We start from the raw sequence: 12,237 nt of genomic DNA on the forward strand, positions 1-12,237 counted from the left end.
GATTATGTAGTGCCTTCTTGACAACATGAAGATACAGTAAATATGTTTGGGGTATTTTCGGGGTTTTTTATAAGACCTAAGACGTTATTTGACAGGACAGCTGTAGCGTGACATAGGAAGTGAGTGGGTAGAGAGAGTCTGGGAAAGTCCACATGTGCAATGCTTTAAACTCATTTCTATGGAGACAAACAAGTGGTGAAACCTTCCCCAGAAAGTTCCATTGTCCACCTTTAACACTGTTTATAATTATTTTTACCCAAACTCCACGCATAATGCACATTGAAGTTGCTCAATGTTGGGTTACATTTACCGTCCTACTACACATCTACTTCCTGCTGTATAGAACTTGGCCCACTTTACTCCCTTGAATCGACCATTAAGGGTACGATGTTCAAAACACGTTTATAGTCCCAACCAAAGTGAGCTTAGAGGAGGCTTACAGCTGCTTAACAGATGTGTGTGCTGTGGAGATTTTTGTTTCCCACAGATAGCGCTGCTCTCATTGCACCCCACAGCCATGGCTTTGTATTATTCATCTAACTCTTAATTGGGGGTGAGTTTTTTCTGTGTCATGTATAGTGTCCAAGGTGCATTAAAAGAAGGAGGACATTTTACAAGTATCTCCACTTGGGACAGAGATGCAGTCCTAAGAAAACCACCTCCAATAACGTTTTCAAATAGTTTAAAATTCACGATGACCATACACCAAGCCGTATCAAAGGCTTCAAATTTCTAACATTTCATTGCTTATGGGTTTTGTGTTTTCAATGAAAACTGTAAGAGATGACGAGGTGCACTTTTGTCACGGCGTGATTGATCCAATATGGCTGAGGGCGGGGTCATAATATCATCATTTACATGTCCTCACATGAACTATTTTTTGGAGTGAGCATCACATTCTTACTGCAACTTTTCTTGGCGTCGGGCTCCCATTGGCCCCATTTAGATTTTTGAGGTGGCGCTGCTGAGCCGTCTTTAAAAAAAAATTCACGGAATCTTCACTCAAAGAACTCACAGAATTCTAATGTTTGATACCATTCACGAGCATCTCCGTCCTTGTTTACTACTTGATTTTGTTGCGTCTTTCTAGCCTCCGGATACAATTTTAATATGTCCCTTGCCATCGGCTCAGGGCTAATAATAATAATTGGGGGGTGAGTTGTGGTCAGCAGGCCCTGGGCAGTTTTCTCTGCTCTTCCCCTGCAGCAGTTGGCCTCCTGGAGGGCACCACAGCCACTTAACCTGCGGCTGATTTGACCTGAGTGTCAGTGTCCAGCTCAGCCTGGCCAAATACACCATGGTGGATATACAGAATGATTAGCACAGACGTTTATCATTGGTAGGGCACACTGTGCATTTTTGTGTGGGAATTATATTTTGTTGTAGTAATTATATTTTGTTGTAGTGTGTACAACATCCATTCTTGGAAGATTGACAAATGCAAAGTCAGTGTTACAGTTTTTTTCCAAATCATTGTGTTTTGATCAAATAAAATGACAAAGTATGAGTATCTCTTAACACTGTACATGCTGTATGTTTCTTTTATATTTATTTTATTCATCCTACCCTAATGTTAGTGTTTGAAGTTTTGAGTACGCCCACAAAAAACATATTTTCCTTGTAAACAACTGGGATGTATTAGTTTCAGTGTAGTTATTTCTCCCCTTCAGACTGATATTCGTTCATTCTATTTGAGTGATGGTGGGGTTTGATAATGTTTCAGTTTTAACACTAAAAACATAAACCCAAATGAGGCCGGGTCCGGGATGCTGAAATAGGAGCTTTCATCTTCAGACATAGATCTTTGTGATCTTTCCTCAAGGATGTTCTGAGTCAGGGCTTAGAGAGATAACATGTAACTTTTCCTTCTGTTAGTTTCTCGCTCTTTACCCTGTCAAAATGTGCTTTTCGTTGTACTCCCCTTATGGTTCAATTGTTCAAACTCATTAAACACATAAATAGACTTCTCAATGTTCCAAATTTCCTGCTCTGATGTGGTGCATAAGAATTTTAAACTCACCCACTATCTAATGCCATCATTCCTTATGCTTCTGGTGTCTGCAGTGACATTTTAATTAGATGATTGTGAAGTGGAGTTTATAGCTACAGGCTCCATCGCTCTGTGCAGTTCTTAATAAAATATCGCTCCTGCAGAACTATTTTAGCTCGTGTCTTGGGGCAAATATCCGGGCCCCTCTCTGCTGGACACTCACCATTAGTAATAGAATGGACCTTAACCTTGTAACCACATATTCCCTTTGTAAAATGTCATTATGGCGGTACCACGCTGTTCCCTGCCTCCTCTGCCTTGGACTTAAAGGCTATGTGCAACAACTCCGGCTGTGCATTTCTCACTAATAAGACCATAAAGTGTAGTCCTCATTTGCCAGCCTTGTGTTGTATCATTTATAAACTATCACACTGTATAGATCTTTATCATTTAAGATGTGTTTTTGTTTCTAGGGGCGGGCGGATGGTCACCTCTCGACAGTGACCATTACCAGTGGCTACAGGTGGATTTGGGCTCGAGAAAGCAGGTGAGCGCCATAGCAACGCAGGGCAGGTACAGCAGCTCTGATTGGACGACGCGGTACCGACTCCTCTACAGCGACACAGGGAGGAACTGGAAACCCTATCACCAAGATGGAAACATATGGGTAAGTCAACGTTATGTTTCAGGAATTGTAATTTTAAGGGCTGTAGATCAACGAAAGACATGCTCTGCGCTGGCGAAAGGTCTCAAATCTACTAAGTGTTTGACCGTGTGTCTTTACTCAACATGAACTGACCATAAGATTACAGAAGATGCAGAAAACTACTAATAAACAGTGTATTTATCTGTAAAAAAGCAGCAAAAACCAACAGTTCACTCCCAAAGATCAAGAAAACTCAGTAGATTCCTTCTCCTTTCTGCTGTATACTAGACTTTAACATTCTCCCAAAAATAAGTAGTCGACTAATAACAATGTTGGTCGACCAAGAAACCATCGACCGATTAATAACTAAATAACTAAAGTAATTGTTGAAAAATTCTGTACAATAGTAAGATAAGCGTTTTGATTCAAATTCCTAGTGTCAGTGAATTACCAAAATAATATTGTTGATTGTGAGATTGGATGAATTTAGGCTCCTGAATAAAACAAGTATTGCATTTGGACTTAAATTTGTGGCGTTGCAGGAACAGGAGCACTAAATTATGTCAGAAACCCAAATCATGTTACACATATTTGCGGGTTGCATTTGATAACACATGAGCTGTTCTGAGTCCTCTTAAAATAGAGCCATAGTTGTTAAAAATGTCAGCAATCTACCAGTTTCATCATCAAACGCACTTCAGATTTAGGATGGCTATTATAGGTAATTTGAGACAATTTATCACCAATAATATCTCATGGTTTTGACACGTCCCTGCATATTTATGTCTCTACTTATATGAACATTTAAATATTTTAGTGTTATGCTGAGTAGTCAGATGCATATTTGATTTTATTAAAGAAAACGCATGCCTATTCCATATTTTAAAGCACAAAAGAAAACTCTGTATAGTCACAGTGCAATTGACTTTGAACTCAAATGGAGAACTATTGAGTATTTTTTGTCAGTTCTACAATAACCATATCAAAAAAATCTTAATTCTGCACTGTTTGGTTTGCAACACAATTATATAACATTGAAAAGTTCTACAAAGGCTTCACAAATGTTTCCCAGCCAACTGTCCTCCCACGCACTCACAGCAAAGACAGGGAACTTAGATTTTCTTCAACTTCTAAGGCTTAAAGTCTGTATTGACGGTGTTGACAAATGCACGTTTCTATAGTATAATAACAGTATATATTTTCCTCTTTAGGACTGTGGGGAATGGTGGTGATGACAAATATGGATTATTTTTACAGTGGAATTAAGCTTTTGTGTTTGGGCGCTGCATCCTAATTACTCTGCAATTATTATTTATTCAGTAGTCTTTTCCCCCTGCCATTAACTTTGATTCATTGCCTCTTAGATTTCTGCAAATGCTCCAAAACCCATTCATCTCAAGGGTCTTTCTGTAACTGTGCCCGGCTGTTTTTTGTGCCTGTGTAAATCTATCCATACAGTGGCTTGCAATAGTATTTCACAAATGGGATCATGATTTTGAAGTGAAAGGAAAATCATACATGATTTCCAGTGGGTTTTTTAAAATAAAAGGCTTAAAAGTGCAGTGTGCAAAAGCGTCAATACTTTGTGGAACTGCCTTTCGCTGCAATTACAGCTGAAAGTCTTTTGGGGTTTGTCTCCATCAGCTTTGCTCACCTACAGACTGACGTTTTTGCCAATTTTTCTTTGCAAAACAGCTCAGTCAGATTAGATGGAGAGCGTTTGTGAACAGCAGTTTTCAGATTGTGCCACAGATTCTCGATTAGATTTAGGTCTGGGCTTTGACTGGGCCATTATAACACATGAATGCTTTTTTGTTTTAAACCATTCCATAGCTTTATGTTCAGGGTCGTTGTCCTGCTGAAGGTGAAGTCCAGCTGTCCTATGTGCACATTCTCTGTCCACTTGTGGGCTGGCCTTTAGCGCTTGGAGCATTTTTTAATTTTCAATCAATTTAAAGTGCAGCGTGATTTGTGAAAAGATGGAGATAACGGTGCTCCTCCAGCAGCAGAAGAAAAATGGTGTATTCAGGGGCCCTTTATCCTGTTCACACAACTTGGTAAATCTACTGAAGATTGATAGGCGAGTTACAATTATCATTAATTCATAAAGCTCTCTAAAACCACCATAACTATTTTTTATAAACAAGTATATACACAAAACCTTAAAACCAACACCTAACAATGATTAAATACTTTAAGCCCCATCACAAGCCCCATCATGCTCCCCGACACATCCTCCGCCTTAGTTCAGCAGGGAACCCTTACAAGGGAGCTTGTTTCCAGTGGTAACCCTTTCTCCTGGACATAAGGACAGAGGAAGCGAGTAAAACATGCTTAAAAACAATTAACTAAAAACGCTGCAAACCACACCAGCTCATATGTAAACACCAAGAGTGCACTATATATTATACATAGTTAACCTACACATTAATTTGTCTCCATTTTCTCTCCAAGACTGCTTTTTGAAGCAGTGCAAATTAATGCTTAAAGTGCTGTGGGCAATTAAAATGCCAAATGAAATTTAAAAGTTGGGAAAATTGTGTCCTACTGGTAACAAACGAGCGCAGCTCATCGCAGGTGCCTGGGGAGAGGGTCAGAACACACGCTGGTTCGGTTGTCGGGGACACTAAGCCTTTTGTAAAGCCCTGGAAGAGCCTGGGGCACCGACCCACTGACCAATAGCCAGATTTTAACACTAAAGCTTTGGTCGAGTTTTGTCTGAGACAATTAGTTTAGTGAAAGCTAAATCTAGGGAGGCGTCGACGAGAGAGTCGTCGTAAAAGAAACATACGCTCATCAAGTGTGCAGTTTGCAGAAAGCGCGCAGATATGGGGACAGATCAATCTAAAATTGATGTGTCCATCCTGGAGACACCTGTCATGCTGCAATGTCAAATAAATATGGGAAGGAGTGTCTGGAATGCCTGCCAATGTGGTCCGATAAATTTGGATTTGGCTAGTTGTTTTATTTTTATTTTTTATTTAGTTAATTATACTGTATTTCTGTTTCTGTAATTTCTTTGTGATTTTAATGCATTTTTCCTGTTGTGTGAAGCACTTTGAATTGCCTTGTGTATGAAATGTGCTCTACAAATAAACTTGCCTTGCCTTTGCCACACCCTGATTTAAACTTTAAACTCCACAACTCCATCCTTGACCTGTGTGGTGCGTTCATTTGACTTCATGATGCTGATCTTTCCTCAACATTCTCTTAAGAAACCTTTGTTGCCTTCATAAAACAGCTGCATTTATTACATTTGATCACACACAGGGGGACTCTATTAAAACATTCAGGGCCATATTTTGCCCCTGGTCTTGGCGTTAACAGAACCAGTTAGAACACATAATACCCTTTGTTTGGAGGGGAAATGACGTTTGATGGACTTATTATTTATTTAGATATAGTTAAACTATAGGCGAGAATATTATAATTCTTTACTAGAGTAAATTTAGCCTACACACTTTTCCGTTCTGTGAATTCCGTTTTTTTTAGATGATTTCTCAGACTTAAGTGTCTCTCTGAACCTCTAGTCCGTGTGTCATCATCATGTTGCTGCCTCCTCCTCTAACAGCAGCAGCGACAGTCTCTCCTCCTTAGACTCCTGAGACAGAGTGTCTGATCACACACTCTGTCTCTTCTCCTTTCCTTCCTCTTCTTTTTTTACAATCTCATTTCCTTCTTTAAACCGCTCACACTAAAATTATTAAACATGTCTAAACTGATTGTTTAGGAGGAAAACTAGTCAAATCGCGGGATGCGCATATATTTCATGGTAAGTTTTGTCTAAAACATTTCACCCTGGAGAGACAAAGAGACCACGAGAATGGACTGTTTAGCAAGCTTTATTTGTGAGTTATTTGGCGCTCAGACCCCGGCGGAAGACGTTGCAATCATGGGCACTCCATGATCTATTTGTATTAGATGTCTCCCCCCGGAGCCTGGAGACTGGTGGTGGTAGATGTGAAGAGAAGGTAGAGGATGAGGGGAATGCAGAGGAGGAGCGGGGGAGGCGGTGGGTCGCAGTACGGTTTGAGCGGCCGAGCCATCTGCCTGAGGGCTTAAATGCGACCGCCTGGTGCTGATTGGGAGCAGGGAGGAGTCACTGGGAGCGTTGATTGGGGATGAGGAGCAGGTGCGAGAGCCATGGTACAGACGCCCCCTGACCTTTCACCCTACTTCTTTGGCCAGGAAAAACTGCATAACCTCTTTGGGATAAGCGCAGAAACCTGGGAGAGTCCATGGTGAAGGAGGGATCTGACTCTCACAGACGGACAGGCGGGCGCCCGCTTGAGTGCGATGATGGCGCTGGGGAGCAGGGTCCTTCCATGGTGGCCTTGATGTAGGAAGGAGTTAGGTCTTCCAGGCTGAATTTACGCAGGCTTCATTTCTAGCACTTTTAAAAGTCTGTAACTTTGTCATTAAAAATTGCAGCGTGTTCTGCAGCAGAAAGACTCTGTCCACGGTGCTGCTTTCTTCCTTGTTTTCTTCCTTTCGTCCCGTCTCTGTGAAGGGCAGAGTTTACTCTTTCATTACTGAGGAATCATTTTGGCTGACTGATTTCGTCGCTTTTTGGCTGAAACAGATACTCACAGATTACTCAATGATGACGAATATCAGCCGATAGTATCGGCTGATATTCGGCCCAGTAGTAGCAATAGTCCGAGTCGGCCCTGTATTGGTATCGGGCCTATACCGATACTGGGCCGACTCGGAGCACTCGGGGCAGTGACCCCCAAAGAGGAGTGGCTACAGCCGATAACAGCAGACATCTTAAGCGTCACTACTTGAAATTACTACCTTCCTGCATTCTTTTGTTTGGTTCAGATTTTTTTTGTAGTTTTACAAAAAATATTATTTTATGGGATTTACAAGTTTTTCATAATTGTACATTTTCCTGTAACTCTTCGTTCGAGCATCGAGTCACCTCTGAACATCCCATGATTATAGTCCATTAATACTATGGTTGGGTGATTTACGATGGCAGATAATTGGTAGAGACCTGACAATGCTGCGTTTGGTCGGTGAAAAATAATGTTTTTAATGTCTCATTTAGAGCATGTACTCCTGAGGAGGCGCACTGGCATTGACAAACGACAGTGATAATTAAAACGCAGATGCTATGCCAGAAGATAATACTTAAGGAGCAGCCAGTGTTCAACTTAAAGCTGCAGCAGCTGAGGCTCTTTGAACAGGCTGAAGTGAGGGTTTGTGTCTTGAATGCTCATATTGGGAGTCTCTATGGACGAAGGTGGGCTTGTTTTCTCATGTTGAAGTGAAGACGTGCAGTGCTGCCTTGTCCACAGGGAGTTCTTTTGCCTCAGAACTTTACTTAGTTAATGAGCTAAGTTGTAAGTTCTGCAAACATATGTATAGTAATTAGACTCAGCTCTTTTAGAGATCACATTTTAATTGTGACACATATTTTACAGAAACACAGTATTTATACAGTAAACATGTTTTTTTGTAAAATGAATCCCTATTTTCTCTAAACAGACTGAATCTTTCATTAAAGTCTGCAGAAATTCCCAACTTCATTCATCACTGTCTCTGTCAAACTGTTAAGATGATGCAGTTCATTATTCCAACGTTAGAAAGCTCAAAGGACACCATGTAGAATGTTGAAAACGTTCTACATAATCTCCATTAAAGTAGCATTAACCATGTTTACTATATAATTACATTTAAACTCTATTATATTCACAAACAGCAACATTTCCCTCCACTCTATGTTTTTTCATATCATTCTGTCGTTATTGCCCTGGGGTCACAGTGATAATTCATGTGAACGAGGAGTGCGGATCATCTGACAGTAATGTATGTATCCAATATACAAGCAGTGTCAGGGCTGAAAATCCTCCGCTGAAACATGAGCACACCGCAAGCAAACCTTTTATACTCCACAAATGGGCCCACATATAACCTGGGATAAGCTACTGCTGACCCAGAGCCAATAAATCCCACTCTCATGTTGTTTTGTTTCCATGGGTTCCTGTTTTTCCTCCTCTGTTCTTGTTATATCTTGGTAATGTAACAATTTGAGGGTTTATTCATTATTCATGCATCCATCTAAATATAAAATCAAATTGAGAGTCCAGTCTCTAATAAATTATTGCTCCATTTGAGACTGTCCTGTTTTAAGAGATTTTACTACTTCTGCCATCTGATGTAAAATGTATTCCAAAATAATATGCAAATTTCTGCCCACTGTTGATAGATTATTTTCTGCTCTTGAAGGATTTCTTTCTTTCTTTCTTTCTTTTTTTGGAAAATACATTTAAACCATAGTATTGTCATATATAATTTGAAATCCTTATGCCTGACTATCCTTATGTCTGACTGTAACAATTCATTATTACTGAGGAGCCTTACTACAATTTTGGAGTTAATGTCAAATCTGTGCAAATCTGAGCCTATTAGTTACTTAAGCACAAGAACCGGAGAAAAACACATCCCTGGCCTTGTTATCTTGTCCGCTGGCTTGTGAGACTGTGGCCACACTTGAAGAAAACAGACCATGACACGAGTGAAAAATAGTTAGCACTAACTCTCCAGCAGCCCTCCTAATCTATCATGCAGCCCTGGCTATTTAGCCATTTATCTCGGCTTGTAGTGTCACGAAAATGTGCTGTCAAAAGCTGGGAAAGACTACACAAGTTTTGGGCTCATATTTCAACTGTAAAAACACATGTTACTTTTTTAAAATGTCGTTTTTCTTCCATGTTTTTTTTGTAGGATGAGTAAAGCATTTTTGGACATCCACCATTGAGACTGCAGACTTATGCAGACTGTTAACACTGTCTGGACACACACACTGGATTTGTACCACCTGGATTTAAAGGGGCACTATGTAACTGTTTTGGTGATGGTCCGCCACCTGCCATACTGCTTTTCCTGGAAGAAGGGCTCGGCCATGTCACATTGTATATCGATATATCAGTGTAATTGTGGTCGGTGATACAGATTATAATTGGTGTGAGATACTTTGCACTAGTTCAGAGAAGAGCTCAGCTAAATGCAACTGCTAAAAAAGACAGAGATTGTGGAGTGGAAGCTGAACTTTGGCTGAACTGAGCGCTATAGTGGGACTGGCTGATGGAGCGCTCTTATGAGGCTAACTTACGGCCAACTCACAGATTCTACACTATTACTATTACTATTACTACGCATGCAGGTGATGTTACCAGGCCATGTTACAGGTCATATCTGTGGAGAGGCCAGCTTTTTCACTGTAAGAATGCATGATCAAGATATTTTTAAGCAATAAAAAACACCTGTAATTGAATAAATGCAAGTTATCGTCCAAAGCAATACCTAAAGTCACATAGTGCACCTTTAACTGACTACTGCAATAAACTGAACGACAAAATTATGTCATCAATGGGTTGCTCTCTTTCCAGCATGGCACGGGATCATTCTAAGATGACTTTGCCAATAATCACTGGGCTCACATTGTGGAAAAGTTGTTCAGGGACCCAGAGACATCATTTTCACACATAGACGAGCGACTACCAGTCCAAATCCATGTAGTCATGCGTTTCACATGACTTTTTTTCTCTGCTTTTGATGCCATTTTGAGAACGTTTAAAGATAAAACAGCATCGTGTTTAATCAATTGAAACCCATCAATTACAATGTTAAATTACTTAACATTTCATACTTGGCTGCCCACTAAGCAATTACTGATACATTAGCATTGCAAAGGGACAGAAAAGAGCAGTGGAAATACATTGTGCTAATACTCTTGCCTAATCTCTTGGTCTAACCTCTGGGATTTGCTTCAGTCCCAGTGATACAGACTAAATTCAGCTGGAGTTAATGGTGCTGAAGTGTGCGTGTGCGCTTGTTGCAGGTTGTGTGTGTGAGCGCGCCAGGCCCTGTTTGTCCAGGTGTGCGTCTCCAGAGGTCTGAGCCCCTACACCGCGCTTCGTCAACTAAATCAATGGTGAAGCCCGTGCGTCTCCGTGGCGACAACTAATTCAGTTTGAGAGGCTGCCGAGCGTGCACTGATAAATCATGCACCTGGATTTATGCACCAGTGGCGTCTCTGTCCCAACATGCCGCTCCCGAAGTTACATTCAGATAGTTCTTAAACAAGCTTTTGTCATCGAGGCGCTGATACTCAACGTGTCAAAGTGGCCCCTGTCAGCAAACTAAGGATTTTTTTATTACACATTTGAAAAGGGAAGACCAACTCACTCAGCAACAACGTATGAGCGTTTATTTAAGTAGAATTGATCAAATAATAACATGGCAAGCGTCAATGGAGCTGAATTTTAAGTGATAATGGCAGACAAGCTCAGTGCTGTGTTATTGTGGACAAGCGTCTGATGAGCTTGAAGTACAAATACTTTCCCTTTGGTCGGTGAACAAATTGGTTGCACATGTTTGGGTGATTGTAGAAGTTTGTTGATTCATTTGTCTATTTGCCTGTGGTCTACAGTGACTATTGATTGGACCGTGAAGGTATTAAAAAAAAAAAAAAAAGATCCTCTGGGGAAAGTTCAAGTCCGGCCATTTATTCTTGACCGTGTAACATAATGGTCCAGGCACTCACAGTTCCTCTTAGGTTATTTAGAGTGTACCGAAATCGATGCGCGTAACACATTTAAAATAAGTAAACAATCTTGTACCAACGTTTTACACAATGTGGCTTTTTAAACCTCAACACGTTTTTTTCCCCTGATGGATAGTTTGAGCGAGTACGACGCTGCAGCCTCTACATCCATGTACAGGCGCAGCAGGGACGGTGTTAGATGGAGGACTAAATATTGTCTCCTAAAATAGGTTTAAGAGCAAACAGCAGGAAGGCTTTATAATTGCCCTCTTTTTTAGTCTTGTGAAAATAATGTATTCTATCTACAACTGTGATATAAATAGCTGTAATTTCAACTGTATTAAGAATGGCCAAACGAGGGATTATCTCATTTCCCCCCCATGTTTGTGCAGCTTACAAATACAATTATCTGGAATATGCTGTGTTTATATATTTGTTAATGTATTTTTTTATGTCAGCTGATATTAAATTCTTGTCCTTGGGCAGCCTGTGAATACAAATGAGTGAGTGGGAGACTGTTAGCTCGCTGCGATGATACGAACAAGCAGCATAGGTGTTGTTTTGTAAAGAGATATATTTAACCAGTCACTGTTTAAGTCAATGTCACCAGCATCAACATGACTGTCGACTCCTGAAAGAGCCTTTCAGTCAGCCAACTACTGAAGTTTTGTTTGCAATGAAAATGTCAGTGTTTAGTGTTAGTGATACATAAAATCATAATGCAGAACCAGCAGAACATAAGTACGCTCACCCTTCCTTTTTTATCCACCCAGCTTTTGAATCAGGTTCCAGAGCTATGGGATTGTTCCACACTGGGATGTTTCTTAAGAGGACAAATACAAAGAGGATTTTTGACCTGAAGTTTGCCATCGTCAGTGCCTACGATATGGCACGGCGATTCATCACAATGGATGTACTATAATTTTTTTTTGAAAGCTTGATTTAGTGTTCATATTGTCCTCCTTGCACTATTTTCTTAATTATCTGCTTTATTAAAGTTACGCCACCTCTTTGCCTCCATGGAGATGTTATTGCCTTGCCTGTAAT

At 40.4% G+C, this 12,237-nt stretch overlaps 1 protein-coding gene across 2 annotated transcripts in view; it reads left to right on the forward strand.

Annotated features, from left to right (window-relative positions):
* Nucleotides 1-12,237, forward strand: part of cntnap2a (contactin associated protein 2a) — a 315,624-nt gene that overhangs the window by 138,131 nt on the left and 165,256 nt on the right. For both annotated transcript variants that reach the window (XM_072450653.1, XM_072450654.1), the window contains exon 3: nucleotides 2,464-2,657. In XM_072450653.1, the coding sequence (XP_072306754.1) occupies nucleotides 2,464-2,657 (194 nt within the window). The remainder of the gene's footprint in view (nucleotides 1-2,463; nucleotides 2,658-12,237) is intronic.

The sequence above is a fragment of the Eucyclogobius newberryi genome, unplaced genomic scaffold, assembly GCF_026437365.1.
Source record: "Eucyclogobius newberryi isolate DKJ021-1_F unplaced genomic scaffold, fEucNew1.0.hap1 SCAF_18, whole genome shotgun sequence".
Lineage (NCBI taxonomy): Eukaryota > Metazoa > Chordata > Actinopteri > Gobiiformes > Gobiidae > Eucyclogobius > Eucyclogobius newberryi.